This window comes from Podospora pseudoanserina, chromosome 4, assembly GCF_035222485.1.
Source record: "Podospora pseudoanserina strain CBS 124.78 chromosome 4, whole genome shotgun sequence".
Classification (NCBI taxonomy): domain Eukaryota; kingdom Fungi; phylum Ascomycota; class Sordariomycetes; order Sordariales; family Podosporaceae; genus Podospora; species Podospora pseudoanserina.
This window is the reverse complement of record NC_085923.1, coordinates 2,730,392-2,754,059: the sequence shown is the minus strand read 5'-3', so window position 1 is coordinate 2,754,059 and position 23,668 is coordinate 2,730,392. Positions and strand designations below refer to the sequence as shown.

Here is a 23,668-nt window from a genome sequence, read left to right as displayed (position 1 = left end):
TGGAGCCAACCTCTTCCTTGCACACTCATATGGAAGGGGGTGGTCGAGACCGGTTGGAGGAGATGGAAGGACCCGCCTCTGACAGCAGTGCCCATCGTGCAAGTTCCAGGCTACGGGACAGCACGAGCACAAGGTTTCGCGCGAGTTTGGTGCGGAAGGCAAGAACAGGTCAGGTGCTGACGCGAGGTACTCATGGCATGAGTGGCACCCATCCGTCGGGAAGGTCTGACTTCCCAAGGTCCCCCTCAGATGGGGGAAGGCAGAGCAGAACGAAGCTACTCAGTACACTGCGTGGTATTGTTTGTGCCATCAACGAAATTGGAAGGCCTGGCAGACTTGTAGACCTCGTGTGGGCCGGGGGTCGGAAGGTCAAAGGAAGGGTTGAAGCGCAGAGTGACGGGAGTGTGGAGAGGTGCGAGAACGGGGATGGTGGCAGGTCAAATGAGGGAAGGCTCGGCCGGGCACTGTCACAGCTGCGGACGGCAAGGAAGTTGGCTCTCCACAACACCGCATCAACCCATCCGACTGCCACTGCCACAGTTGGACCTAGGTCAAGTGGCATCTCTCCATTTTTTTTTCGAGCTACCTACCTTAGCTCGGGAGCTGACCTCGGCCGGGAAGGCGCTTGCTGTTGTGAGACAGACGTCATAAGTACCCGACCCAATGCCGAAGGGTGGTGCAGAGTTAATCTGACTTTGTGGATTCTCGTCGTCTAAACTCAGTCTCTCGAGTTTCGTCTGCCTACCATGGGCGATCCAGAGGCAGAGAAGGAACGCCCCGTGGCAGCCCTTCGATATAGATACCCACCCGCTGGTGATAACTGCCGCAAATGATGCTGGCTTGGCAATTCTTGTGAGATGGTGATGGCTAACGTTGGAGCAAGAAGCACCCCGCCAAATAGGAACACTCCGCTAGGCGCGTAGATGACGTTCGAGTTGCTCGTTACCCTGTGGCGCCCTTGGCCAGGCCTTGGAGGGCGCTGCTTTGCCCCCGCGCCCCCCCCTCCCTCATGGACCCCTTGAGATGGGTACGCCAACAGCAATGTTAGTGGCACCTTACAACTTTGGGCAGCAGTTCTCACCCATACGTTCGCTGATTCTCGGTTGGTGGGGTTCCGAGGTTGTCAAGTTTGGAGGCACAAGATGCGTGGTAGAACGGTGAAAAACAAGAGAAGTCACATTTACAAAACTAAAATACCTAGCTAAGTTCTATCTTATTGACCTCCGCTCGGAGAACGTATCGGAAAAGCGACAGCAAAACTATGGCTCAAACGCAGGTTCAACCGTTCTTTGTGGCCTTGTCTGCGGAAACGTGAGGCGCATGGTAACAATCTGGGTGCTTGAATAACACAAGAAAATTTCATGAAATTTCATTACAGTCATCTCATCAAAAGAAATCCCAAGTAACGCGCCCCTTCTTGCCCATCCACCCTGTCCCACAACTTACATGTTTGCTTCCTCATCACAGCACGAGATACCAGAAGAGCGCTCATAGTGAGCGTCGACCGAAGCGGAAGAAGTCCCTTCAAGGTCAAATAGATCCGACGCACCAAAGCTGGTACCAGGAGTTGGACCGGCGATGTTTGTCGAGAACAAGCCAGAGCTGACTGTGGTAGGGGTGCCGGCGAAGCCTAACGAACCCCCTCCGAGCGGAAAGTTGGGAACAGGCAAATGCATGCTCCTCAGGTCGACAGTTGCTTGCGCTTGTGGTGCTGCGGCCTGGAACACCATGGGGCGGGGGACACCAGCCGGGAAACCTGCATAGCTGGGAGAGGCGGCTAACTCGCTTCGACGGCGCCTGTGATGGTGATGAACCGCATGCAATCGGCCTGGTTCGCAGGGCGACTGCACGCGCAGACTGTCGAGAAACTTCGCGCTGAGATGCAGGTATGCGAAGAGTTTGGGATCATCTGATTCGACGAGCGACACATGCAATTCCCGGCCCTCGACACGCAAACCCTCGATATCGCAACGGAAAGAACAATAATGAGTCGGCGTCACGAGTCCAATCAGAGTGAACATTGGCTTTTGCATCTTTGATGGAATTGGAAAAAATCCAAGTTGAAGGGATCGAGCCATAGCGGCGCTCATGTAGCAGAGACCCGGACGGCTTGCACATGCTGTGATGTGGTGTCTCTTGTCACCGCTGATGATGGTGGCGGCATGGAACTCATGTGGCTGGTGTGAGATAGGCTGGCCACTTTGCTGGTTTGTCTCGAATGGGGATGGAATCTCAGCGCTGAATTGAGACTGCAAGATCCGCTGACTACCATGAGGGTGGCTGTGGCTGTGGTCGCGGAGGGCAAGTGTGATACCACTGACATGGAGATCTGGGTAGACGGGACAGCGACCGCCAAGAACCATTGGCGATGGGTGTGAAAGGCCTGGTGCAGCAGGTGTCGTGATGAAGGTGTCGAATTGCTGCCGTCCGCCATAGCCGGTGTTTCCCTGATTCCCTTGGCTGTTCGGAGCAGCTGGAAACCCACTGTAGAGACCCCCTTTATAGTTGAGTGCGCCCCCATAATTCGAGCCAAGGTTGTTCCCATCGACCATTTGAACATCCTCCCTCTCTTCCTCTCCGTCAGGTTCAGGTTGCCAACAGCCTAGCTGGTGGGATGGTGTCATGTCAGCGTTGAGTTTGTGGCGTATGCTGGGCAATTGAAACGGCCTGGCTTGGGCACCAAGTGCAGAGAGGCGTTGCTACCCGAGGAGGTGCCGTGGGGTAACGGGATGGTGGGTGATGCGAGTGGGTTGGGGGTGGTTGAATAGAAGGTTGCAAACTCGGGGGAAACCGAGCTTATATGAACAGCCGATCAATTAAGACTCGGCTTGACCGCCAGGAATATCTCGACGGTTAGCATGAGAGAACCGATAGATAATGGAAAGAGGCCTCATAAGTACTGAGGCATAGTCTGGCGACTGCTCGCATGGCGACAGGAGTTTAAATGGAAAAGAACCGGCTGGTGGGTGCTAATGCATACGGATTCCGTCTCATGCTTCATGGTGTAATCACAGGATTTCCAGGACAGGGGCCGAATTGACATTAACTTTCCAAACCTCAATGTACCCAGATAGCTCCCTCGTCATTCTCTACCTTTCTGGTTTGATCTTGATGGGGTATCTAGAGCAATAATGGTTAAGGTCCGTAGAAGTCTTTCTTTAGTTTTATTTTTGCAGTTAACTGGGGACATTGGGCATCATCATCACTAGAGTGTAGGAGATGGTTGTCTTCAACATCGACACTAATGATATTGGTCTATATCAGCATGGATGTTCGGTTATTCCCCTAACTCCTATGGTTTAGGTAGGTAACCAAGTACCTGTCTTTCCAAGTCACGAGCATTGTCATTTGCCTAGGAAAAGAGGCCATTTCACCACACGAAACCCGACATATACAACTCGAGGAGCATCTATCAAAGCTCAATCTTTCACCGGAGAACCGCACCAAATACATTTAAGTTAAGTGCGAATATTGGGAGTTGGAGAGCCTGATCATCCTGCCAACATTTTGCAGTTTTACAATTGCCACCCTTGGTAGATGGAAATGGCAAGTGGAGGAGCTCAGAACAGGCATACTTAGCCCCACCCAGCCATTGGCACCCATTACGTCTTGATCAGTACGCCGAAAGAAGAGAAAGCCTTGCTGCGAGCTAACTCGAAGAGATCATGGATAATCTTTTAGAACAAAATTTTTTGGGGACTTATGAGATTGGCAAAATCACGATGTCCTGAAGGAGGGGGACCTGGTCGTTCGATTGGGCGACGTAGCTTTTCCCGAGCTCAAGCATACCTGACAGTCGTTCTCGTCTCGAGTTTTTTTCTCACCGAACCGATATGACAGTTTTCCTTATTCATCAATGATGCTTCCAGTTGCGTGGTCAGTGTTGGAAAAAGTGCTTTTCTCCAATCTATACTTTACCTAGCTATTTAAACTAATGCTTGCCCTGAGAATGCCTAGGGGAACAGCTCGGCAGAACCCCATCCATCTCAAACCTTCTAGAGTATCGAACACATACCTACGTTTCACAGTTCAGGTAAGCTACCAGTTCTCTTTTGCAAGTCCCAGGACTATTTCTTCCGAGAACAGCACCTCTTATCCATTCCCACCTTTTTCAAGTTGCTACCTCACCAACACTCCTATTTTACCTCTGGACAGTAATCCTCATATGTGTTGGTACTGAGACTAACAGTTACTGCACCTAGGCTGTCAGGAACTGCAATGTCCCAACACGAAGTGACGGCACTACATAGCCATCGGTCGCAGGGTACGCCGCCTTCAGATGATATTGTCAAGTCTAGCTCAGACCCAAAGAGATCATGGCCCCGACTGCTACGCAGTTTCCCGATGCCCCCCTGCAGCAGTTCTTCTACAATTGCCACCGAGTCTTTTTGGTCCAATCGTGGTGACGACACAAACTCATCTCGGGCCTCCAGTCCAGAGATTCTTTTCAGTCCCAGAGTTCAGCCTATTGATATTTTGAGGAACAAGACTTCCTTCGCTCAACACTGCACCGACTCAATGCCGACCACCCGTAAGGTAGCAGCTTTTGGAAGAGGTTCTTGTGTTTGGACCTCTGATATGGTCAAGCCTGACGAGAAACAATTCCTTTCGGAACTTGGCCCTGTCGAAGTTAATCTTCCGTCCAGGCTCTCAGCCGCTTGTGAAGATTCCAGGGTCCGAGGAGAAGACACCAGTAATCACGATCGATTACCTCAGAAGCTCTCGGAGACCTCTGTTGTTGATGAGCCTAGGCTTGAAGGCTGCGACATGGAATACAGAGGCACATATGACACCTCGACCTTGAACTCGGGGAATTCCTCAGACTGCGATTGCTCCGAGACAGATGACGGCTTCTGGAAATGGAACGAGTCTCGGGAGCGTTTTATTCACACTGATGAAAGCACTGGTCGAGAGATTGTTTGCCCCCAGTGGTTCGATTAGGGGTTACGGTGAGCTCGGAGATGGGTTGGCTTCAGATACATGATTACGCCTCGCCTTAATACCTAGTATAGATACACTACACAAACTTCCTTCAGTCTCAGAATGATACGGTCGCATTTATATCAACATCAACGACAGTAATTATAACCTGCCGCTGTATTCTCGCCGATGGTAACTAGAAGTGAAGAGCTTTGTAAGTTTGGCAATGTTGTCGCCTTCAACGGATTCAGGGGTTGAGAAAGGGGCTATGCTCCAACCCGTTGACTAGGCAACGGTGACACAGCCCCATGACAGCATGCTGCCATTCTGCACCAACCAAGATGTATGGTATCTGTAGGTTATCCTAAGTGACACAATATTCACACATTGTGTCACATCATTCGCACAGACCTCTTAAAGGAGGGACTCACATGGCAAGTACCTAGATAAGGTACCTAGCTCTAGACCGCACGAATAAATGTGTTAGCTTCAGTGTGAAACAGCCATGTACTATTTTAAACTTCTTGGGGTATTATTCCCACATTATCCAGATGTTACTTGGTCACCTTCTTGCTTAGGCATCCAATGCTAAAGCAAGGGATGAGATCAAAGTAACTAGGTACCCTGGATTACAAACCATGTGTGTTGGTATCGGCATATTTAAGGTACACATATAAACATCAAAACAGTGATGGAAGTCCCCTGCATCAGCTTCCCAAGCTATCCACGTATTCAATGTGGAATGTTAGAATTTGTCCCTCTGTGCCTCTTTTTCCGTCCATTCTCTTCCAAGATCCCAACTCTGCCAAAGTCGAAAAAAGGCCTATAATCTGAGAGACATATAAATAAGAACACAAAAGAAGAACGCCTATTAACAAGCCAGAATGTCGTAGAAATGTAAGTCTTTTTCTTTCTTTTTTCTTTTGTTGTGTTTTATGTAGCTTTTGCTGGGGTTTTCAGAGTTGGGTAGTCTTTGACAGATGCATTGGTACCAGCCTCAGAGGAGCAACTTTGTTCGGGCGGCGATATTGTGGTGATCTTACCAACGAGAATGTGCGATGGTAGATGATGCGACTGAATAACTTGACTGGTAATGCCAATTCCGGGCGCCGTAGGAACACTGCTGTCATTGGCTTTGGCCATGACAGGCCAAGTTTGAGCGGTGAGTTTGCCCATAAGGCGTTGACCAAGGAACATAATTGGCAAAGAGGTGTCCCACTCCGCTAGCTGGACATTCACGACTTCTCCAAATACACCAAGCTCCGGTATGTCGATAGTAATCTCAACCCATTTCTTCGGCTCGATCAAGCCGACCCCTGACAACATGACACTGCGTTGTCGCGCCTGCGGGATGGGCCAGATGAGCGTGCTCAACTGGCCTGCGATGCTGGCTCTGAGAAAGGATGCTTCAGTTTTGCTGTCGATGTAAGCGTCGACGTGCTCTGATCCAAGGTTGGAGACGATTTTGACTTGAAGTTTTGTGGCAACCATTGAAGACATGATGATGTAAGGTATGCGAAATTTATGTTAGGCTTAATTTGAGATAATCAAATTGGGATAAGCAGTGCAAAAGGAATCTCTTGAGAAAGGGGCAGTGGTAAATCCTTTAAATTAGGGATCCGTAGTCATGTATACTTTATAACTTGTGTCCTGAATACTTCAATGTATGACCAGCTTGTGGTACGGATTTTCCAAAGCCAGAAAGTTGGTTTCCAGGCGGCCTTTTGGCACTCTCTGCAATACTGACTTACCGAACTGACATAAACATGAAGAAAGCCTTACATTACCATAGGTAGTTGCAAAAGAAATGTCGTTTGATACATAAGGTAGGTAGGTGCCTTGATTTACAATTCCAACATGGGACCAAGGTGGTGTAAATGTGTGTGTTTCGTCAGTGCCGCTGCCAGTGGCTTTGCCGTGGAGCACACCGAAATGCCATTTACAGGGGGGTTACAAGCCCACCTGTCATCCGCCTGCTCCAAGAGGCTCCAAATTTCTTTCTCTCAACAACCTCCACGGGTCTCACTGACTAATGTGATTTGTTCTGACGAGCCTGATCGCATCTTGTAGTTTTCTTGTGTTCTCTCCTAGCCAAACTGTGCTTCCTATAATAGATATTCGATATCTGTGTGTTGGATCGTGGGGCGCGGTCAATCGCAGAGGTGTCGGGTGCCTTGTCTTGCCTTGGATTCCTGTCGCCCTTGGCTGTGTCGACGGCAGGCTCTCAATCTTGTCGACGTGGTGAGGTGGGCTTACCTCAATCAAGGCTACTCTTTCTCATAACAGTAGCAACAGTCTGGCTGGTAATTCACTATAAAATAGGTACCTATCGGTCACCAATCCCCCACTCTGCAAGCACGAATTGTCCTCACACGGCACCAACCCCAAACAGCACCCAGACACTACCTTCTCTGCTGTCAACACGAAAGCTCCATTTTCGGGCTCTGAAAGACTTGTTTTCTGAACGACCTATTTTCCGAACACCTGATCCCTCGAATACCCCTACTTTCTGTCACCATGTTTACCAGCTCTCACACCACAAACTATGACCTATGCTGTCAATCAGTGGTTTTCCAAATATTTCTACTAGCGCAGTCACCCGAGCAGGAGCACTATAGCATCATGAAAGATTCCAAGATCTTGGATCATAGAGAGGCTTATTCTCCTTTTACCACTCTCTGCATTGACCTCACCTCTGGGTTTATCGAGCGGATGAACTTTGTCTTTAGACTATCTGAAGACTTCTGGTCTTTGATTCCAGCCAGTCGCTTTTTTGTCACCGGCAAACAGCTCGATGGCTCCATGTCTCTGGTCACAGACCTCTCCTCAAGCACGGTTCCAAAGATCCAGGACATTGTCACCTTGTTTCTTCAGAACACTGAGAAGTCAACAATTCCCGGTGAAACCATGAAGGAGAAATCAGTCACGGTCCTGCAACTCAGCAGCAGCCAAGATACACAAGAGTCTATGCAACCAGAGGTTGAAATTTCAACCACGGAGAACCTCATCCCACAGGAAGATCAGTTAGAAGATGTTTTCTGGACATGGGATCTCGAAAGGGAGCGCTTTGTTCACTTTGACGAAGCAACAGGGAAAGAAATAGTGTGTCCGCAATGGTTCGACTAAGGTACGCTTTTACTCTGCAAGTTCATATCTGAGTTTTATGGCAGCCTTCAGCATTGCTTCTACAAGTTAGATGATTAGGAGCAAGGAGGCGGGATACGTTGGTTGTATAGTTATTTATAGCTGGCTATGTGTCAGTGGCTATTGTAAATGGAGATATCATGAGTTTGTTTTTTCACTGCTCCTTTGGAGCACTAGATACTTCAATAATTAGCTGTATACAGCAAGATTATACGGTACTATATAAGGTAGTGTCTTCACTGCACAGATAGATGTTCCTGACTCGAAAGTTTACCAACATCCATGTTTTCAGGTCATATAGCAGGGTTTGTACTGGCGCTTTGTTTACTACCTACTTATCTAGGTGCGGCTCCAAACCTATCAAAACAAATCCCCTATCTTAGGTATACAACTTGAATTTTAAATACCACACACTGAACTAACTCGCGTATTTTTTTGACTGACTTCTTCCTTTCTGTGTTCCGGCTTCTGATTACAATCTGACAAAGATCTGCGTACATTACGTTCGACCAGTAGGACAGAAGCATAGCTACATATCTGTAATCCAAGCACTTCGTTTGGGTCAGTGCGAGTATGCAAACATAAATGGAAGCCTTCGAAAATTCTGAAATTAGTCTACAGCAAAGATTAAGATCACTTGCGAGGTTTCAGGGGCAGAATTGCTTTTGTCAGTATGGCCCCCATCGCTTGGTCAACGGGCCAGGTTTGCGCCGACCTCCCCACCCACAGCAGTCAGCCCACGATATCTACGCATATTTCGGCTCAGGCACCTCTTTCGGATCATAGGCCTACCTAAACCTTGATCTCAGCAATTATGACCGCTGTTCAGCCTCTGAATACGTTAAGATAAGGTCTCCTTTTTCCTCTCATGTCTGTAGAGAGCTGCACGTCAAAATGGTTCTATCAAACATAAAGAGGCAAAATCTAGCCAGTGTCCCAGATATATGCTACCCAGGCTGTGGTATGGTAATTCCATCTTGATCGCTTCCAGTGTGCTGACAGGAAAGCAGAAAACGCCCGCATCGAAACACTGAGGGTGGCCGAGTCCCCAGAACTCTGTGAGACTGGGTAAGCATTCCGAACCACATATTCCGACTGTAAAGAATGTGTCCCCGACGACAACCAGAGAGCCAATGAACAGCTGGACGCGGTGTTCGGGAGGTACCTGGCCTACTGCAACGGAACCCCACCGGCATCCAACTCTCCTCTAGCGCCTGATACATCTACACGGAAAGAAAACCTCCCAGCTACTACAGAGTCGAAGGCTGGCACAATCACTTTCATTCCTCAGCCAACGCGAACGTCTTCGTCCACAGATAGAGCTTCTACTTCTCCAAATAAAACCCAAACGTCTATAACGTCGTCATGATTGTCACTGCCAGAGACCGAAACAAAGCCCACCACATAATCGACAACAGATGTTGACTCCCAAACGCCTTCAAAAACCTCCAGTCCCACATTACCGGGAACCAGCAACGCTCCATCTGCCTCGCTCACCAGCACTGAGATAACGACGTCCACTCAACCTCCCTCGCCCAGCAACGACCCTCCTCCAGCTTCACCTCCTCCAAGCCCAACACTGGTCGTAGGCGGAATCCTCTCTTCGCTCTTCTTTCTTGTTCTTATCGCTCTGGCTATCTATTTCTACCGACGGCGGCATCGTCCGCATAGAAAGTCTCAGAGGAACTCCCAGCAACACAAAAGGATTGAAGAGATAGAGATACAGCATGATGACACAACAGAGATGGGCAGCAGGTCAATAAGTCTGCCACCGCAGGAAATCGATGGACGGTCTGCCCCGAGGGTTGAGATGGATTTGATGGAGGGTATGTCGAGATAGATGTGGATTTGGGGTGTTGTGAGATGGAGGTACCAGAAGCAATCTCGAGGATTGGGAGTAGCGATGGTGGGAAATAGGGAGATGATTTTTAAAGATAAAAGGAAAACAACGGGGGCGAAATAGGGGTAAAAAGGGGGTGAGTAGAAATCAGGGTCAGGGTTTAGATGACACTGGCCTAGCACATGAGAAACCTCAGAAAGACACATGCCTGCCCTTGAAGCTGATACATACATTTTCCAAAGTGATTGAGTCGATATAGGCGCCCAAAAGAGCGTCAGAATGTAACCCCCTTCTCCTTCCGGTCATGCGATGAGGTTGAAAGAGAGCTGGCTGAGGAGCTTGGGCCCTCGGAAGTTGAGTGGGTCAAGGGTCTTCCGTCATCGGGGAGCTCCTGCCAAAAGACACTGGGATGTCTGCGGTCGAAAATTTCAGGATAAGAAAAGGGTCCAAAATCCCAATCCCCTTGAAACTCATTAGCTTCACTTATTTCAGGCTCTCTCATAGGTTTAGATCCCAACTTTGCAGCCAAAGTGTGGGGTAGCAGCTCAGGAACGACGTCAATATCAACATAATGCGGGGCAACCTACCCACTGAAAGCGTGCTCACCTCCAAGCTCCCACCACCCACCCATCTTACCTAACGCGATCACCAAGAGCGTGGGCAAACTTCTCTGAGCCTTCACCCTGTTTAATGCCTCGTGATCCCTCTCATAAATTCCGTCTTCCTCCCTTGTTACTCACCTCTCTCCTAATCCTCATCCTGGCGGCCTTCATCCCCTCCATAACCCCCCGCCTCACCCTCATCCTCTCCCACCTCCGCTCCCAATCCACCACCCCAAAGCTCGCCAAAATGACGTCCCTCTACTCCCGCGAGCTCGAAATCGCCCAGCTAGCCGTCCAACGCGCCTCCATCCTCACCAAACGCGTCTTCCACGAGACCTCCAAAGGAACCGTCTCCAAAGACGACGCCTCCCCCGTCACCATCGGCGACTTCGGCGCCCAAGCCCTGATCATCTCCGCCCTCAAGCACAACTTCCCCCACGACGAAATCGTCGCCGAGGAAGAGGCCACCGAGCTCCGCGCCAACCCTCCCCTCCGCGATCAAATCTGGGAGCTTGTCCGCACTACCAGCTTGGATGACGTCGCTGCTGAGGGGCTTTTGGGAGGCGGGATCAAGGATGCGGATGCAATGCTTGATATCATCGACCAAGGAAACAGCAAAGGTGGAAAAGTCGGGAGGGTCTGGACTATTGATCCAATTGATGGCACCAAGGGTTTTTTGAGAGGGGGGCAATACGCCGTTTGCCTTGCCCTGCTAGAGGACGGGGATGTCAAAGTGGGAGCGATTGGGTGTCCTAACTTGCCGGTTGACGATGCGGCACCTTTGACGGCCGATATCGGGGCTAATGCTACCGACGACGAAGGGAGGGGTGTGCTTTTTTCTGCGGTTATTGGACAGGGCGCAACGAGCAGACCTCTCAAGGCCGGTGCCCTGGCTGAGGGGAGGAGCATCTCTATGAAGCCTCTTACCGACATGTCCAACGCAAGCTTTTGCGAGAGCGTCGAGGCGGGGCACTCGAATCAGAGCGAGTCGGCGCAGATTGCGCAGAAGCTGGGGATTACCAAGCAGAGTGTGAGAATGGACTCGCAGGCCAAGTACGGGTCTATTGCCAGAGGCGCGGGAGATATCTACCTGCGTTTGCCGACTTCTAAGACATACCAGGAGAAGATCTGGGATCACGCTGCTGGTGATTTGATTGTGAGGGAAGCTGGCGGCCAGGTAACCGATATCAAGGGTAACCGTCTGAATTTTGGCGTGGGGAGGACGTTGGCCACCAACAGCGGTGTCATTGCTGCGCCAAAGGCTGTTCACAGCCAAGTCCTGAGCGTCGTTCAGGAGGTCCTGGGTGTAAAATAAAGCATGGCAAGGGAAAAAGCAGAAAAAACCGTCTGAAGTAAATGTACAAGTTCTTATGGCACAGATACAGGCCACACGGTCATACAACTCACCAAGAATCCAATGGTGAATACTACTGCTAGATGTACACAGATGCCCCTTTTCTTCTCCTGATGGCGCATCATTTATTTGATCTTCTTTGCCTTGAGCTTGATCGTTTCATCATTAATGAAAATGCCCTTCCCCTTGTACGGCTCCGGCACTCTCCACCTCCTGATTTTGGCGGCAAAGGACATGATTTGCTCCTTGTCGATACCCTCGAGGAGGACGCGGGTTGGTTGGGGCGCACTGGCCTTCATGCCGAGGGGGAGGCCCATCTCGACGGGGTGGGAGAAACCGAGCTTGAGGCAGACGAACTGCTGGCCGGGGTACTCTTCGAGGGCGGGGCGGGGCTCGACTGTGGCTCTGTAACCGATACCGACGAGGCGGAGGACAGCAGTGTGGCCTTCTGATACGCCCATGATGTAGTTGTTGAGGTAGGACCAGGTAGTACCTGTGGATTTTTCGTCCCAAGTCAGCGTTTCTTTTCCCTTTTGAATGGGTAATGGGGGGAAAGCATACCCCACATCTCCATTTGCTTCTTTTGCTCCTTGTCTTCCACGGTCAAGACTGCTTTCCTGCCCTCGGCGTCGTGGTCGAGTTTGACGAAGGAGGGGATGTCGAGCTCCAGTTGGCCTGTTGATTCCCCCACAGATTGACATGTCAGCCCCTCTCCTCCCACTTTGCAAATCCCAATTTCTCTCAATCATTCTTTTTCCAGGTAAATCTCACCCAATGGCCCCTTCACGACCACCTTCCTCTTCTTGGTTTGCAGGTAGGTGGTCACATCCTTCTTGACGAACAGATCCCCCACTTGAAGCTCTACTCCGGGAGGGATAGAGATTGGATTCCTCCCCAACTTTGACGGCCGGTTCGCTGTGGCCGAGAATGTTCGTCGGGGCGCACTGGTCTGGAGGGCTGGTACGAGGAAGCTGGGGAGGACTGCGGTGGCTGTCGAGGAGGAGGAGCACGAGGCGAGTGCTCGTCTGGTGGTGTTGGAGGCGAGCATCTTGGGCGATTGGGAGACCTCGCCGTGGGGGTTCAGGGGGAGGAGGGATGGAAGGAGTGAATGCGCGCGCAAAGTGTCGCGGAGCTCGGAAGCTGGGGGCGGCGTCGGGGAGTGGGCTGGCTGCCGGCGCTGGGAGGTGGAAATCGCTTTTGATAAAAAGATTGGAGCACGGACCGCGGGAGCTTTGGAGAGGTGTGGTGGGGCGGCTGGCAGGTACGGTTGATGAGTCAGCAAGCCAACGACAGGTCAACCTCAGGGGCATCAAAAGTGTAAGCCTTTTATGGAAGAACGAGTAAATTGTTGATGTTTCTTCTCGTTGGAACTCTCCCAATGTCATATGGTCATGATAACTTTAAACCCGGCTTGACTTCATTGTTTTGGTGTCAACTTGGCGTTCTTTTCACCCCGTCTCGGATGAGGACTCACATCGCGTGCTGGCACTCCAACCCTTACAAATGCTGCACCGGGGAAATTATCGGGTCCTTTGGGGGATGTTCTCAATTGAAGGGAGATAAGAATAATGATATGTCTGGGATAGTCGCTTGCTATCAGATAATGGCATGTTGGAGGATGTAGCCCCCTCTGGAACGCCATGGGCATCCGCATACAGGAGAAACAACAAGAGCACTGCCTGTGGCCCCGTCATAATATCATTTGACATGATATATGTTAGGTATCTTGAATAATACTGGAGGCGGGTTGACCAGAAAGTACGGAGCATGTTCGCAAGGCATGTTTCCCATCATGGGCCCTTCCACAAGAGCATATATTTTCATGGTTTGAGGACAAAGAGGATTTCAATCTGATATTCTTACCCAGCTGGCTACCAGTGAGGCAAACGGCCCTATTCTTTGGAGAATACCCTAGAATCTTGCTGATAATGCGGGTAAGACTGCCATAGACAGACCATCCAAGCAGCCTCTGCTCTTGACTCACGAGACAATGGAATTGTACTTGCTCTCAGGAAAATCGGGACCTTTCCGCTTATCTGAATTATCTATAATTACTTAATTACAACCATTACATCATTGCCACTGGAGCAGGAAGGAGGTTGTCTGAAATTATTTCCAGCCTCCCTCGCACCTTCCACTCTTCACTCCTAACATTCAGAATTTCACCCATAACCTCCAACACTTGATGACCATCCTCTTTTCTTTCTCCCGTCAAGCCCGCAGCAGGTAACAGTCTCTGCGCCATTTCTCACGTTCCGTCAATTTGACAACCGATATTCTTTCGCGCATCCCTCAACGCTTTCGATACCATGCTAAAAATGAAGACCGGTCTGGTCGTACTTATGGTGCTCTTACCGTGGGTCGATGGATTTGGATGGAGGGCCGAGAGAAGGCCGAGTGCTCGTAAGTTTACTTTTGGAGACTCGCCTCCATACGGAGGGCCAACAGTGATACAGCAGCAGTTGATACAAATGAACGCCGCTCTGCGCTTTTGCAGCAAGACTCGAGACACTCAGACATTTACACGAGGGCGCTGAACGAGCTCCAAGAGATGGAATCGGAACCGCTATGCCATCGCGTGGCAGCCCGCCTACTCGTCAACAACTGCGAATTGGTGGATGGGAAGAATGAAGCTACAATGCTGACTGACAGTGGCCGGCAACTGCGAGATTTCGTCGATTCTTACGCGGCTAGCTTGGCGATTTGCGATCTAGAGAGGGGCAGCTTCAAGATACCAAACGAATGCGCCAAGTTTCGTGAGCCATCCTTGACCCAAATTGCGATGCGGAGCGAACCTCAGCTTCATGTCACGCCTTCGGAGATTGGACTGTGTTTGTCGGCGCTGGCAGCTTCGGATGCAGCTTGGAGCACGTGGGTGAGCTATCGTCATAAAGCATTGAGGTTCTGCGAGGCGGCAAGGGCGGATAATGAGAAGGGTAAGAAGATATGGAGCAAGTTTGGAGAGTTTTGGCAGCTAACCTCTGGCAGACCAAAACATCTTGCTGTACCAGCGTCTTACCCAGGTCATTGCCAAACTTACCGACGGCGTCGAAGCCGAGCTGCAGAAACGGATGGACGACCTCGATAACCGTGCCCGGCAATCTATGGAGAATCTTGACCGACTCGTGCCCAAGGTAGATGAGTTAGGAGAAGGCCTGTCGAGGCTTGAGAGTTACCTCTCGGGTGATCTCGACTTTGCGATGCGAAAGGCCACCGAATCTATGCAGGACAATCTCGAGAATGCGGAAGGTCTTCAGAAGCTACTGGGTCTTCTCTTCGCAAATGTTCTCGATGGTAGCTCCCGAGCGGCCCATGCTCATGAGACCTCGCTCCAACAGACCAAAAGGGTCAATGACGGCATGGGTGCCTTGATAGACATCGTCTCAACTGCGATGGCCTCATCCGCCTCACTGAGCCAGCAAATTGTGAGGGACCTCCCATTGTGCTACGTTGACTGGATCGCTAACTTTAATAGCAATTCCAAAATCAACAAGCCGCTGCATTGGCCCAGCGTCAGGATGCCCTTGAACAAGGAGTTGATCGCATCCTTGCCGCCACCGAGAAGCTGTCCGACGAGGTTGAGGACCATACATCCATGCTCAAGCAAGCAAAAAACATTACGAACGAAATCTTGGATGCCCTCGAAGAAACCGCCGCTGCCGCCTTGACCGTTAACGAATCAATGTTCAAGACCGCAACGACAAAAAGCTGGTGGCCGTTTCTTGTCTGTCCCTCGGCCTCGCTGGTACTGGGATCATACGGAATGCCACCTTCGATGCTCCGAAACTTTGGGCTGTTGGCTTTTGGTGAGGCCATCGGCTTTTTGGTGTCCTCATATGGCGATTTGACAACGCAGTTCTCTATCACTGTTGATGCCTTCGGGGATTATGTCATGCCGTCAGAGTTGGCATCAAAGTTCGACGCCAACAACACGGATTCCACGGATTTGACAAACCTCACAGACACAGCAACGGAGGCATCCTCACTCTAATGTACATGATGCACATGATTCGTTTCATGATCTTTATTTTTATTTTTGGGTCTCATCGCTGGCGCAGTGGGATGATGATTTTGACGAAGGAAGGAGGATATGGGACACAATGACTGGGGGCTTTGATGATATAAGCCGGGATATGGGACACGTCCGTTTCTTTTCACGTAGATATGAGGAAAGACGATCATGATGATGAATGGAGATGGATCATTAATACAGAGTTATATGGAATGGTTATGTGCAGCCTCCTTCCGGGTGAGAATATTTTGGGTGAGTTCCTGTCATCAAAGTGGTCGGGTCAGCTTCAAAACGCCTGAATGTTCAGTTCAGCTTTAACTTCCTTGAAGTAGTCGGGTCAACTCTTGACACACTTATGTCGAGATGTTCCCCCCAACTCGGCATGTGCACATACAGACTCGATCCTGACAATGATCATTCCCACCATTGATGTCCATTTTGGAGTATCACAAATGGAAGCTTTTGCTGATCATGTTGACATATGACTGTGGTTGTGTTAACAGCCAGGGGGTGGTCAGGTAATGTTGAGTGGAGTGGTCGGGTCAGTTGGAAGGGATCGACCAGGTGACTCTCAAAGCTCCCATTTGGTAAGTAACATGGTCAGGAGAGTATTTGAGAAGGTCAACAGGATTATCACGGATATTGTATTGCGCCTCCCGGTCTCGGACTCTTACATGATGGCTGTTGGTAGTAGGGGGCCGGTGAGGTCAGGTTTTGGGGGGTGGTCAGGTCAACTTTGACATTCCCGAATTGTCATTGTGTGTCATGGCAGGATTTTACTGCCGGGGAGTGGTCGCGGGCATGGGGAAGGAGGTGAGGTTGAGGTCGGAGGTTTGCACTGGGGGTCATGGATAGATGATAGCTTGATTTGACGTCTGATGTTGTGTATGGGGTTTTGTTGCTGAGTGGTGATATCTTGTAAGTGGCCAAGTCAACTTCATCCCCCCTGAATGGTCAGCTCGACTCTTTGCAAGTGGTCAGCTCAGCTCATCATCCCTGAGCGGTCGATTCGACATGCCATGAGGTGCATCATCACAACTTTTCGCTAAAGGCAATGGTCGCAGATGGTGTGTCAAAGGTTCCTTTTGGTTGTGTCAATATTTGACTGTGACATGGTCATGTCGTCTATCGCCTTGTGAGCGGTCGGGTCAACATCTTGTAAGTGGTCAGCTCAACTATTTGCAAGTGGGTCAGCTCAACTTTGGGTCCCCTGAGTGATCGATTCAACTCTGTGTAAGTGATCAGGTTGCATTGATGGTTGAGCACTCCCTGTCTCAAGGGTTGGCTTGATGGTCAAACCTAAATGTCAAAGAAGTTTTGTGTCAAGATATCATAGTCGCATCAGCAAGGCATTCACACCATTCACTTGATTCACAGCAGCAAGAAAGGCACAGTTTGTTTGTTTCATTTCTTTTCATTTTAACCGAAAGAGGAAGAAAAAAAAAGGCTACCAAACCATAACGATAACCGAATGCATGTCCTCCCTTTTTATGCCGCTCGCCTCAACCAGCTGGCCGGCAAGGCTCAAGATACAGGGTATAAATATACGATGTGACATGTGTGTGTGGTGAAAAACATAAAGAAAAAAACTATGTACAGGTTGAAAGTGTTTCTCATCTCATCTTATAATCATCTCATCAGTACCAAACGAGGCATCGACCATTTAGATCTTGCCCTTGTAGCCCTTGGGAGCAAGGTTGACGTTGTACTCGAGCTCGAGGACGGCCTTGGGGTCCTTCTCCTTGATGGGCTGGAAGTCGACAACGAGGTCGTCCTTGACGGCGAAGACGGTGTCGGACTTGACCCAGGGGTCGTCGTTGGGGTAGAGCTGGGTGGTGCAGCCCTGGTAGTCGGGGTGGGTGACCATGATGTGGATGTGGGCGGGGCGCATGGGGTGGCGGTCCATGAGGGAGAGGAGCTGCCACGAGGGGCCGTCGCGGGGGAGGGAGTAGGCGGTGGGGTGGAGGCAGTAGAACCAGTACTCGCCCTTCTCGTTGGCGCGGAACTTGCCACGGAGGTTGTTGGGGGTCTGGTTCTCGGGGTCCTGGAAGTCGTACTTGCCGTTGGCGGAGGCTTGCCAGATGTCGAAGACGGCGCCGGGGATGGGCTGGCCGGTAATGATGTCGCGGATCACACCGTGCATCTTGGTGACGCGGCCGTTGGGGGGAACGCCGTCCTGGAAGATCTCACCACCGAGCTCACGGAAGGGAGCGTTGGGGGACCAGAAGGGGCCGAGAATGGAGGAGGAGGTAGGGTCGAGCTCGCCCTCGGAGATGATCTTGTGGGCGATCTCATCGACGAGGGACTCGAGGCCGAGAACGTCGCAGATGCGGTGGGTCTCGTTGCGGGTCTTGTTGGAGGTGTAGTAGATCTCGCCAAGGGCGTTGACGAACTTGACACCCTCCATCCACTCGTCGACGGTGAGCTCGACCTCACGAGCAAAGTCGTGGATGTGGCGGATCAGAGCACCGAGAACCTCGCGGTTGCGGGGGGTAGTGGCGGGACCCATGCCCTCAATGACATTCTTGGTGAAGTTGGGGTCGAAACGGTGAGCGGGCTTGTCGGAGGCCATTGTGAAGGTTGTGGTTGGTTGGTTGGTTGATTGGTTGGTTGTGGTTGGTGAATTAGATGAAGATCTGGGGATGAGATGTGTGGATGTGATGAGGATGAGGATGGGGAAGAGGAAGTGGCAGAGAGGGAGAGACGGGATGAGGTTAATATACAAATGATCTGGGAAATCTCGCCTCTATGTCAAGCATCCTTTGCCATATTGCATATCCAGGCAATGTGATAGGATGTGAAGCCCCTTGTGGTGTCATTTTCCCCGCCGCTCCTGATCGGACAGCCGTCGCGGCAGCTTCAGCATCTCCAAGTTCCCCCAATTCGGGAGTGGGGTGAAGGAGGACTAAGGTTGTCCCGCAGTCGCTTTCTCCCACGAAGATCCGACAAGCGCCACGGCAGGGCCAGGGGCCCAGGAACGCCCACTCAAAACCCACCGAACCCACCCCCGGTCCGCCCACCAAACCCCAGAGCATCCCGGCCCATGGCAACGGCTTGCCAGTCAAACTGACGGCCGAGAGCTTGGCATCGCGGCTTTCTGGGGGCCGGTCTGGGGCGACATGGAACCGACATGGAACCGACACTGAATCGCGCTCCGTTGTCCAGCCCGAGACCCTTTGACGAAGACAAAGCTCGACAAAGACATGGCGTGAGCTATGGGGAAGCGCAGCTGCGAGCTGGGGCGCATGTGGTCTCGAAAGCGTCGAAAGAGGCCAGGATGAGCCTTCATCCGAGTGCTCCGGCTGACAAGATGTATCGTGCTCCCGAAATCTGGGGGTTTTGGGGGTACAAGTTGGGGAAACAAGCTTGTTTCGGATCAGGGTCTTCGTATCTCAGTCCCATCACGGCGCGTGCCGTCTGTCTGTGCTTAGTTCAACCTCACACATTGACCTCACATTTCCAACTGCATTCTGCGGTGAGAGCGCAGTACAATCTTCAGCCATCGGCTGTCGTCCACTGGCTGGAATCAAAACTGAAAACCCGGCGCTGTGTGGGCCAAACGTCCAGCCGTCCCCCAGTCCATCCATCTCCCGGTAGCGGCATCCGACCCCTGCCGTTTTGGCACCCCCCCACATCGCTAAATCCCGAGCTTGAGGGCAACGAGGGGTAAAACAATTGTCCTGCACACCATTTGCTCGTGGGAGGGGCCGGCAAGCAATCGAGGAGCTGGGAAAAAGTTGATGGTCAAAACATTTTAAGCCAGATGCGCAAAATGAGCCTAGTTTTCCGTAGTTGCTTGAGTTTCATTCCGGCCTGAGCGAACTATTCCGTCATCGTACGATTGAACAGTGCATTGTCGGTTTGAAACTTTTTTTTCGTCGTCGAGGTTTCACTCTCGAGCTGTTTGTTTCTCCCCAAGCTCCCATTTTGCTCAGAAAAAAAAAGTCCCGGCATCTGTAGCCGACGTCATTTTCAGCCATGCCCCTCCACCACTTGATGTGCGGCACCTGGACCCCTCCAGGGGCCATCTTCACCGTTGAGTTTGACGATGAGGCTTTGACTCTGAAGCTCATCAAGCGCACCGAGATTCCTCACGATGAGCCCATCTCGTGGATGACCTTTGACGTACGATTGACCGATAAGCTCAGCTCCAATTACACCAATTGCTCACCATGAAAAACAGCATGCCAAGAAGAACCTCTACGGCGCTGCCATGAAGAAATGGTCCAGCTTCGCCGTCAAGAGCCCGACCGAGATAGTCCACGAGGCGTCCCACCCCATGGGTGGTGATCGTGCGTATTTTCTTGTTCGACATCCTCAAAATCATCCTGAACCCATCACTAACAGACACCCTCTATCCCAGCCCGCGCCAACGACGCAGACACCAACACCCGCGCCATCTTCCTCCTGGCCGCCAAGCAGCCCCCTTACAACGTCTACTGCAATCCCTTCTACAAGCACGCCGGCTACGGTAACGTCTTCAATGTCTCCGACACGGGTGCCCTCAAGGACAATGTCCAGAACTACCCCTACCAAGAAAACACCGGCATCCACGGCATGGTCTTTGACCCAACCGAGACCTACCTGTACTCGGCCGACTTGACCGCCAACAAGCTGTGGACTCACCGCAAGCTCCCCTCGGGAGAGGTCGAGCTTGTCGGCAGCGTCGATGCCCCTGACGCTGGTGACCACCCTAGATGGGTAGCTATGGTATGTCAGCCCCTTTCCTCCCTGTCCCAACAGGTAAACTAACAGAAACTGTGAAAAGCACCCCTCAGGCAACTACCTCTACGCCCTCATGGAAGCCGGCAACCGCCTCTGCGAATACGTCATTGACCCCGCCACCCACCTCCCCGTCTACACCCACCACTCCTTCCCCTTGATCCCCCCCGGAATCCCCCAAAAGGACAAGGAAACCGGCAAGGGCCTCTACCGCGCCGACGTCGTCGCGCTGACCTTTTCCGGCAAGTACATGTTTGCGTCGTCTCGGGCAAACAAGTTTGACCTTCAGGGGTACTGGTCTGCGTTCAAGCTGAGGGACTGCGGCTCGATTGAGAAGCAGCTTGCGCTGAACCCCACGCCGACGAGCGGCGGTCATTCCAACGCGGTGAGCCCGTGTGATTTTAGCGATGAGTGGGTTGCCATCACGGATGATCAGGAGGGGTGGTTGGAGATGTACAGGTGGCAGGATGAGTATTTGCATAGGGTGGCGAGGGTGAGGATTCCGGAGCCGGGGTTTGGGATGAATGCTATTTGGTATGATTAGGCAGGCTGCCTGGGATATGGGGCCTGATTGGATTTGTCGTGGTATATACGCTAGGTAGAAACGCTGGGTATATTGGAGGTTTAAGGATTGGATATGGAAAAGTCAAGTGTATATCAAGTGTATATCAAGTCAAATATGGAAGAGGATTCTTTCACTTTGATTTAACTGGCTCTCTTTAGTGCTGTTTGTCACGGGTGCATGTTTGAAGCTGAGACCGTGAGCCTTGAAGACAGCCTGAATTCATCTAATGCTCGCTTGACCATCTCAGTGCTGACCTGGCCACCTAGTTAGGTGGCGTAGTCACAAGCATTCCAGGGATAAGACTGGTCATGGACAGACCCATATATTCAATATTCGGTCATAGAACCTGATTCAGTGCAACACGTGGTGTCACATGGTGTGACATTATGTGAGGGTAATGGGTGAGGTTGGGAGGAGGGCAGTGTGAGAGAGGTCAGTTTAAAAGAGAACAGTTGAAGAGAGGTCAGCTCATGAGAGACCAGCTTTGGAGATATCGGTTGGAGACAGTCCAGTTTACATGGAAATGAGATGACAGTGAAGGAGAGGTCTGGTGATGACAATGTCAGCCTCTTTACAAAACTATTCAATTTATGGGCATGACTATCATCAAATATCTCATGCCGAAGTACATAGATATTGGTACTGAGCTATACCACGGGCAATTCAGAAAGTAATTGGACCATTTATGGAATATCCAGGGCAAGAGGTGATGAGACAATACAATGACGATATCGATCCATGATGAACATTGATTCCCGAGTCATCTGCAATGCAGTGTGAGATAATTTATGAAAAAAAAAAAAAACCACAGGAAACCGCCTGTCCACTGTGAAGAGACCGAAAAAAATAAGCTTAGTGTAGTGTGAGATATTTCATAGTTGATCTGGCGTTATAGATTTTAAAATTCGATATCTGCACATGAACTGGAGCTTGGTGTTCTTGTCTGTATTTTAAATCATAAAACCTTGAATGCCGACCTAACATCGGCCGTTTGATGATGTGGTGTACAAGTGAGCTAAATCCCAACCACATGCTGCTCCGAAAGCTGTAGGCTGAGGTTAAGGCAGCTATTTAAGACAACTGGAAGGTTATGTTGGCTTCTGGCTTGCAGCCAGGCAAACAAGGGACCGTAGTGATTTTTTCCTGGTTTTCAGCATTCCTTGTCATGTAAATGGCTTACGCCTCCTCCTCATATGGCCCCTTGAACGAAGGATACATACGAATATAATCATGCAGCATGGACGGGCAACACCAGATTGACACCTCACACATTGCATTTGGCACCCCACAGAACTCTTAACAAGACTGCTGTATGAACGCCTTGGTAACACAAAATATTTACAAAGCCCCCCTCCCCCTCGTCTCCATCTATTTCTTCTCCTCTTTAGGAGGCTCTGGCTTTGGTGTCGGCAGCTTGAAGGTCTCGGGCGTAACATCCACGCCAGATCCAACCTGCTCCCAGGCACTGGAGCCTCCCTCAAAGTTGCGGAACGCCTGCGTGAGCTCCAAGGGCTCTGTGACAATGCGCTTCTTCTCCTCGTCATACCTAATCTCAGTGTAGCCGGTAAGGGGAAAGTCCTTGCGCAGGGGGTGACCCTCGAAGCCATAATCTGTCATGATGCGGCGGAGATCGGGGTGGTTGACGAAGAACACACCAAACATGTCATACACCTCGCGCTCATACCAGTTGGCGCCATCATAGAGGGGGGTAAGACTGGGAACGGGAGAGGCCTCGTCGGCGTAGGTCTTGACACGGATGCGGGAGTTGTGGCGGATGCTGAGGAGGTTGTAGACGATCTCGAAGCGCTGGTCACGGGTGGGGAAGTCGACGGCGGTGATGTCGCTGACCATGGTGAACTCGGCAGAGGTGTTGTCTATGATGAATCGAGGTTAGAGACGGTGGATATCACCCAGGGGGCGTAACGGGCTGCGGCTTACACTTGAGGAAAGAGAAGACAGGGATGACGCCAGAGGGGCAGATATAGATGGTCAATTCGTCCTTCCACACAGAGAACTGCTGGATGTATTTGGGAAGACAGCCCATAAGCCAGGCGCCATACTTGTGCATAGCATCCGCCTTGGCCTGGTACTTGTCGGCAGGATTCACGGGGGCGGCCTTGAGGGTACCGATCTGGTCGCGGGGAAGCTCGCGGGGGTTCGGGGCGTCCTTGGGAACGGCGACATTGCTACGGGCAGTGTTGGCAAAACACCGCACCATGGGCGCCGCAATGGAGGAGGTTGTTGGTCGGAAAGCCGAGGCCAAAGCCCTGCTTCTGCAGAGCTTGCTGGCCATGGTTGGAGTCGAGGGGCTGAAGCCAATTGCTGGGAATCAACCAGTGCCCTCAGTCGAATATGGGTGCTTGACGAGGTCGATTTGCAATTGACGTCGAAAGCTTGGAGCTCGAATCCATGGCTGAGTCAGGTGACCCATCACGTGCCTTGAAGCCGAGAGTGAAACAACAGACAAAAGTTGCTCGAGGCGAGCTACCCCACAATTTCTTTCGTACAA

General features: G+C 51.1%; 11 protein-coding genes across 11 annotated transcripts; 5 read left to right on the top strand and 6 right to left on the bottom strand.

The window, feature by feature from the left end:
* Window positions 1–1,442: 1,442 nt before the first annotated feature.
* Window positions 1,443–2,624, bottom strand: QC764_0068690 (uncharacterized protein; the record flags this gene model as incomplete). The annotated part of the gene is made up of 1 exon (XM_062940614.1): window positions 1,443–2,624. The coding sequence occupies one exon, from the start codon at window positions 2,622–2,624 to the stop codon at window positions 1,443–1,445; it is 1,182 nt and encodes a 393-aa protein (XP_062800706.1).
* A 1,235-nt stretch (window positions 2,625–3,859) lies between these two features.
* Window positions 3,860–5,094, top strand: QC764_0068680 (uncharacterized protein; the record flags this gene model as incomplete). The annotated part of the gene is made up of 2 exons (XM_062940613.1): window positions 3,860–3,876; window positions 4,203–5,094. The coding sequence occupies 2 exons, from the start codon at window positions 3,860–3,862 to the stop codon at window positions 4,939–4,941; spliced, it is 756 nt and encodes a 251-aa protein (XP_062800705.1). The 3' UTR covers window positions 4,942–5,094.
* Window positions 5,095–5,853: 759 nt separating this feature from the next.
* QC764_0068670 (uncharacterized protein) lies at window positions 5,854–6,420 on the bottom strand (the record flags this gene model as incomplete). The annotated part of the gene is made up of 1 exon (XM_062940612.1): window positions 5,854–6,420. One exon carries the CDS (start codon window positions 6,418–6,420, stop codon window positions 5,854–5,856), a length of 567 nt encoding a protein of 188 aa, XP_062800704.1.
* Window positions 6,421–7,437: 1,017 nt separating this feature from the next.
* Window positions 7,438–8,046, top strand: QC764_0068660 (uncharacterized protein; the record flags this gene model as incomplete). The annotated part of the gene is made up of 1 exon (XM_062940611.1): window positions 7,438–8,046. The coding sequence occupies one exon, from the start codon at window positions 7,438–7,440 to the stop codon at window positions 8,044–8,046; it is 609 nt and encodes a 202-aa protein (XP_062800703.1).
* Window positions 8,047–10,178: 2,132 nt separating this feature from the next.
* On the bottom strand, window positions 10,179–10,406 carry QC764_407110 (uncharacterized protein; the record flags this gene model as incomplete). The annotated part of the gene is made up of 1 exon (XM_062947000.1): window positions 10,179–10,406. One exon carries the CDS (start codon window positions 10,404–10,406, stop codon window positions 10,179–10,181), a length of 228 nt encoding a protein of 75 aa, XP_062800702.1.
* Window positions 10,407–10,516: 110 nt separating this feature from the next.
* MRPL6 (54S ribosomal protein L6 mitochondrial) lies at window positions 10,517–13,042 on the bottom strand. Its single transcript, XM_062947002.1, has 3 exons — window positions 12,632–13,042; window positions 12,422–12,535; window positions 10,517–12,353 (listed from the first exon to the last, which is right to left on the bottom strand). Exons 1-3 carry the CDS (start codon window positions 12,906–12,908, stop codon window positions 11,986–11,988), a joined length of 759 nt encoding a protein of 252 aa, XP_062800700.1. The 5' UTR covers window positions 12,909–13,042; the 3' UTR covers window positions 10,517–11,985.
* On the top strand, window positions 10,595–11,821 carry MET22 (3'(2'),5'-bisphosphate nucleotidase; the record flags this gene model as incomplete). The annotated part of the gene is made up of 1 exon (XM_062947001.1): window positions 10,595–11,821. The coding sequence occupies one exon, from the start codon at window positions 10,595–10,597 to the stop codon at window positions 11,819–11,821; it is 1,227 nt and encodes a 408-aa protein (XP_062800701.1).
* A 976-nt stretch (window positions 13,043–14,018) lies between the features above and the next one.
* QC764_407140 (uncharacterized protein) lies at window positions 14,019–16,110 on the top strand. The gene is made up of 4 exons (XM_062947003.1): window positions 14,019–14,263; window positions 14,317–14,796; window positions 14,849–15,285; window positions 15,336–16,110. Exons 1-4 carry the CDS (start codon window positions 14,170–14,172, stop codon window positions 15,849–15,851), a joined length of 1,527 nt encoding a protein of 508 aa, XP_062800699.1. The 5' UTR covers window positions 14,019–14,169; the 3' UTR covers window positions 15,852–16,110.
* A 1,259-nt stretch (window positions 16,111–17,369) lies between these two features.
* On the top strand, window positions 17,370–21,285 carry QC764_407150 (uncharacterized protein). The gene is given in 5 exon segments (XM_062947005.1): window positions 17,370–18,465; window positions 18,478–19,997; window positions 20,056–20,164; window positions 20,236–20,582; window positions 20,641–21,285. The coding sequence occupies 4 exon segments, from the start codon at window positions 19,851–19,853 to the stop codon at window positions 21,136–21,138; spliced, it is 1,101 nt and encodes a 366-aa protein (XP_062800697.1). The 5' UTR covers window positions 17,370–18,465; window positions 18,478–19,850; the 3' UTR covers window positions 21,139–21,285.
* QC764_407145 (uncharacterized protein) lies at window positions 17,536–18,444 on the bottom strand (the record flags this gene model as incomplete). Its single annotated transcript, XM_062947004.1, has 1 exon — window positions 17,536–18,444. One exon carries the CDS (start codon window positions 18,442–18,444, stop codon window positions 17,536–17,538), a length of 909 nt encoding a protein of 302 aa, XP_062800698.1.
* A 1,151-nt stretch (window positions 21,286–22,436) lies between the features above and the next one.
* On the bottom strand, window positions 22,437–23,582 carry ALI1 (putative NADH-ubiquinone oxidoreductase 30.4 kDa subunit, mitochondrial). The gene is made up of 2 exons (XM_062947006.1): window positions 23,098–23,582; window positions 22,437–23,033 (listed from the first exon to the last, which is right to left on the bottom strand). Exons 1-2 carry the CDS (start codon window positions 23,450–23,452, stop codon window positions 22,528–22,530), a joined length of 861 nt encoding a protein of 286 aa, XP_062800696.1. The 5' UTR covers window positions 23,453–23,582; the 3' UTR covers window positions 22,437–22,527.
* Between the last annotated feature and the right edge of the window lie 86 nt (window positions 23,583–23,668).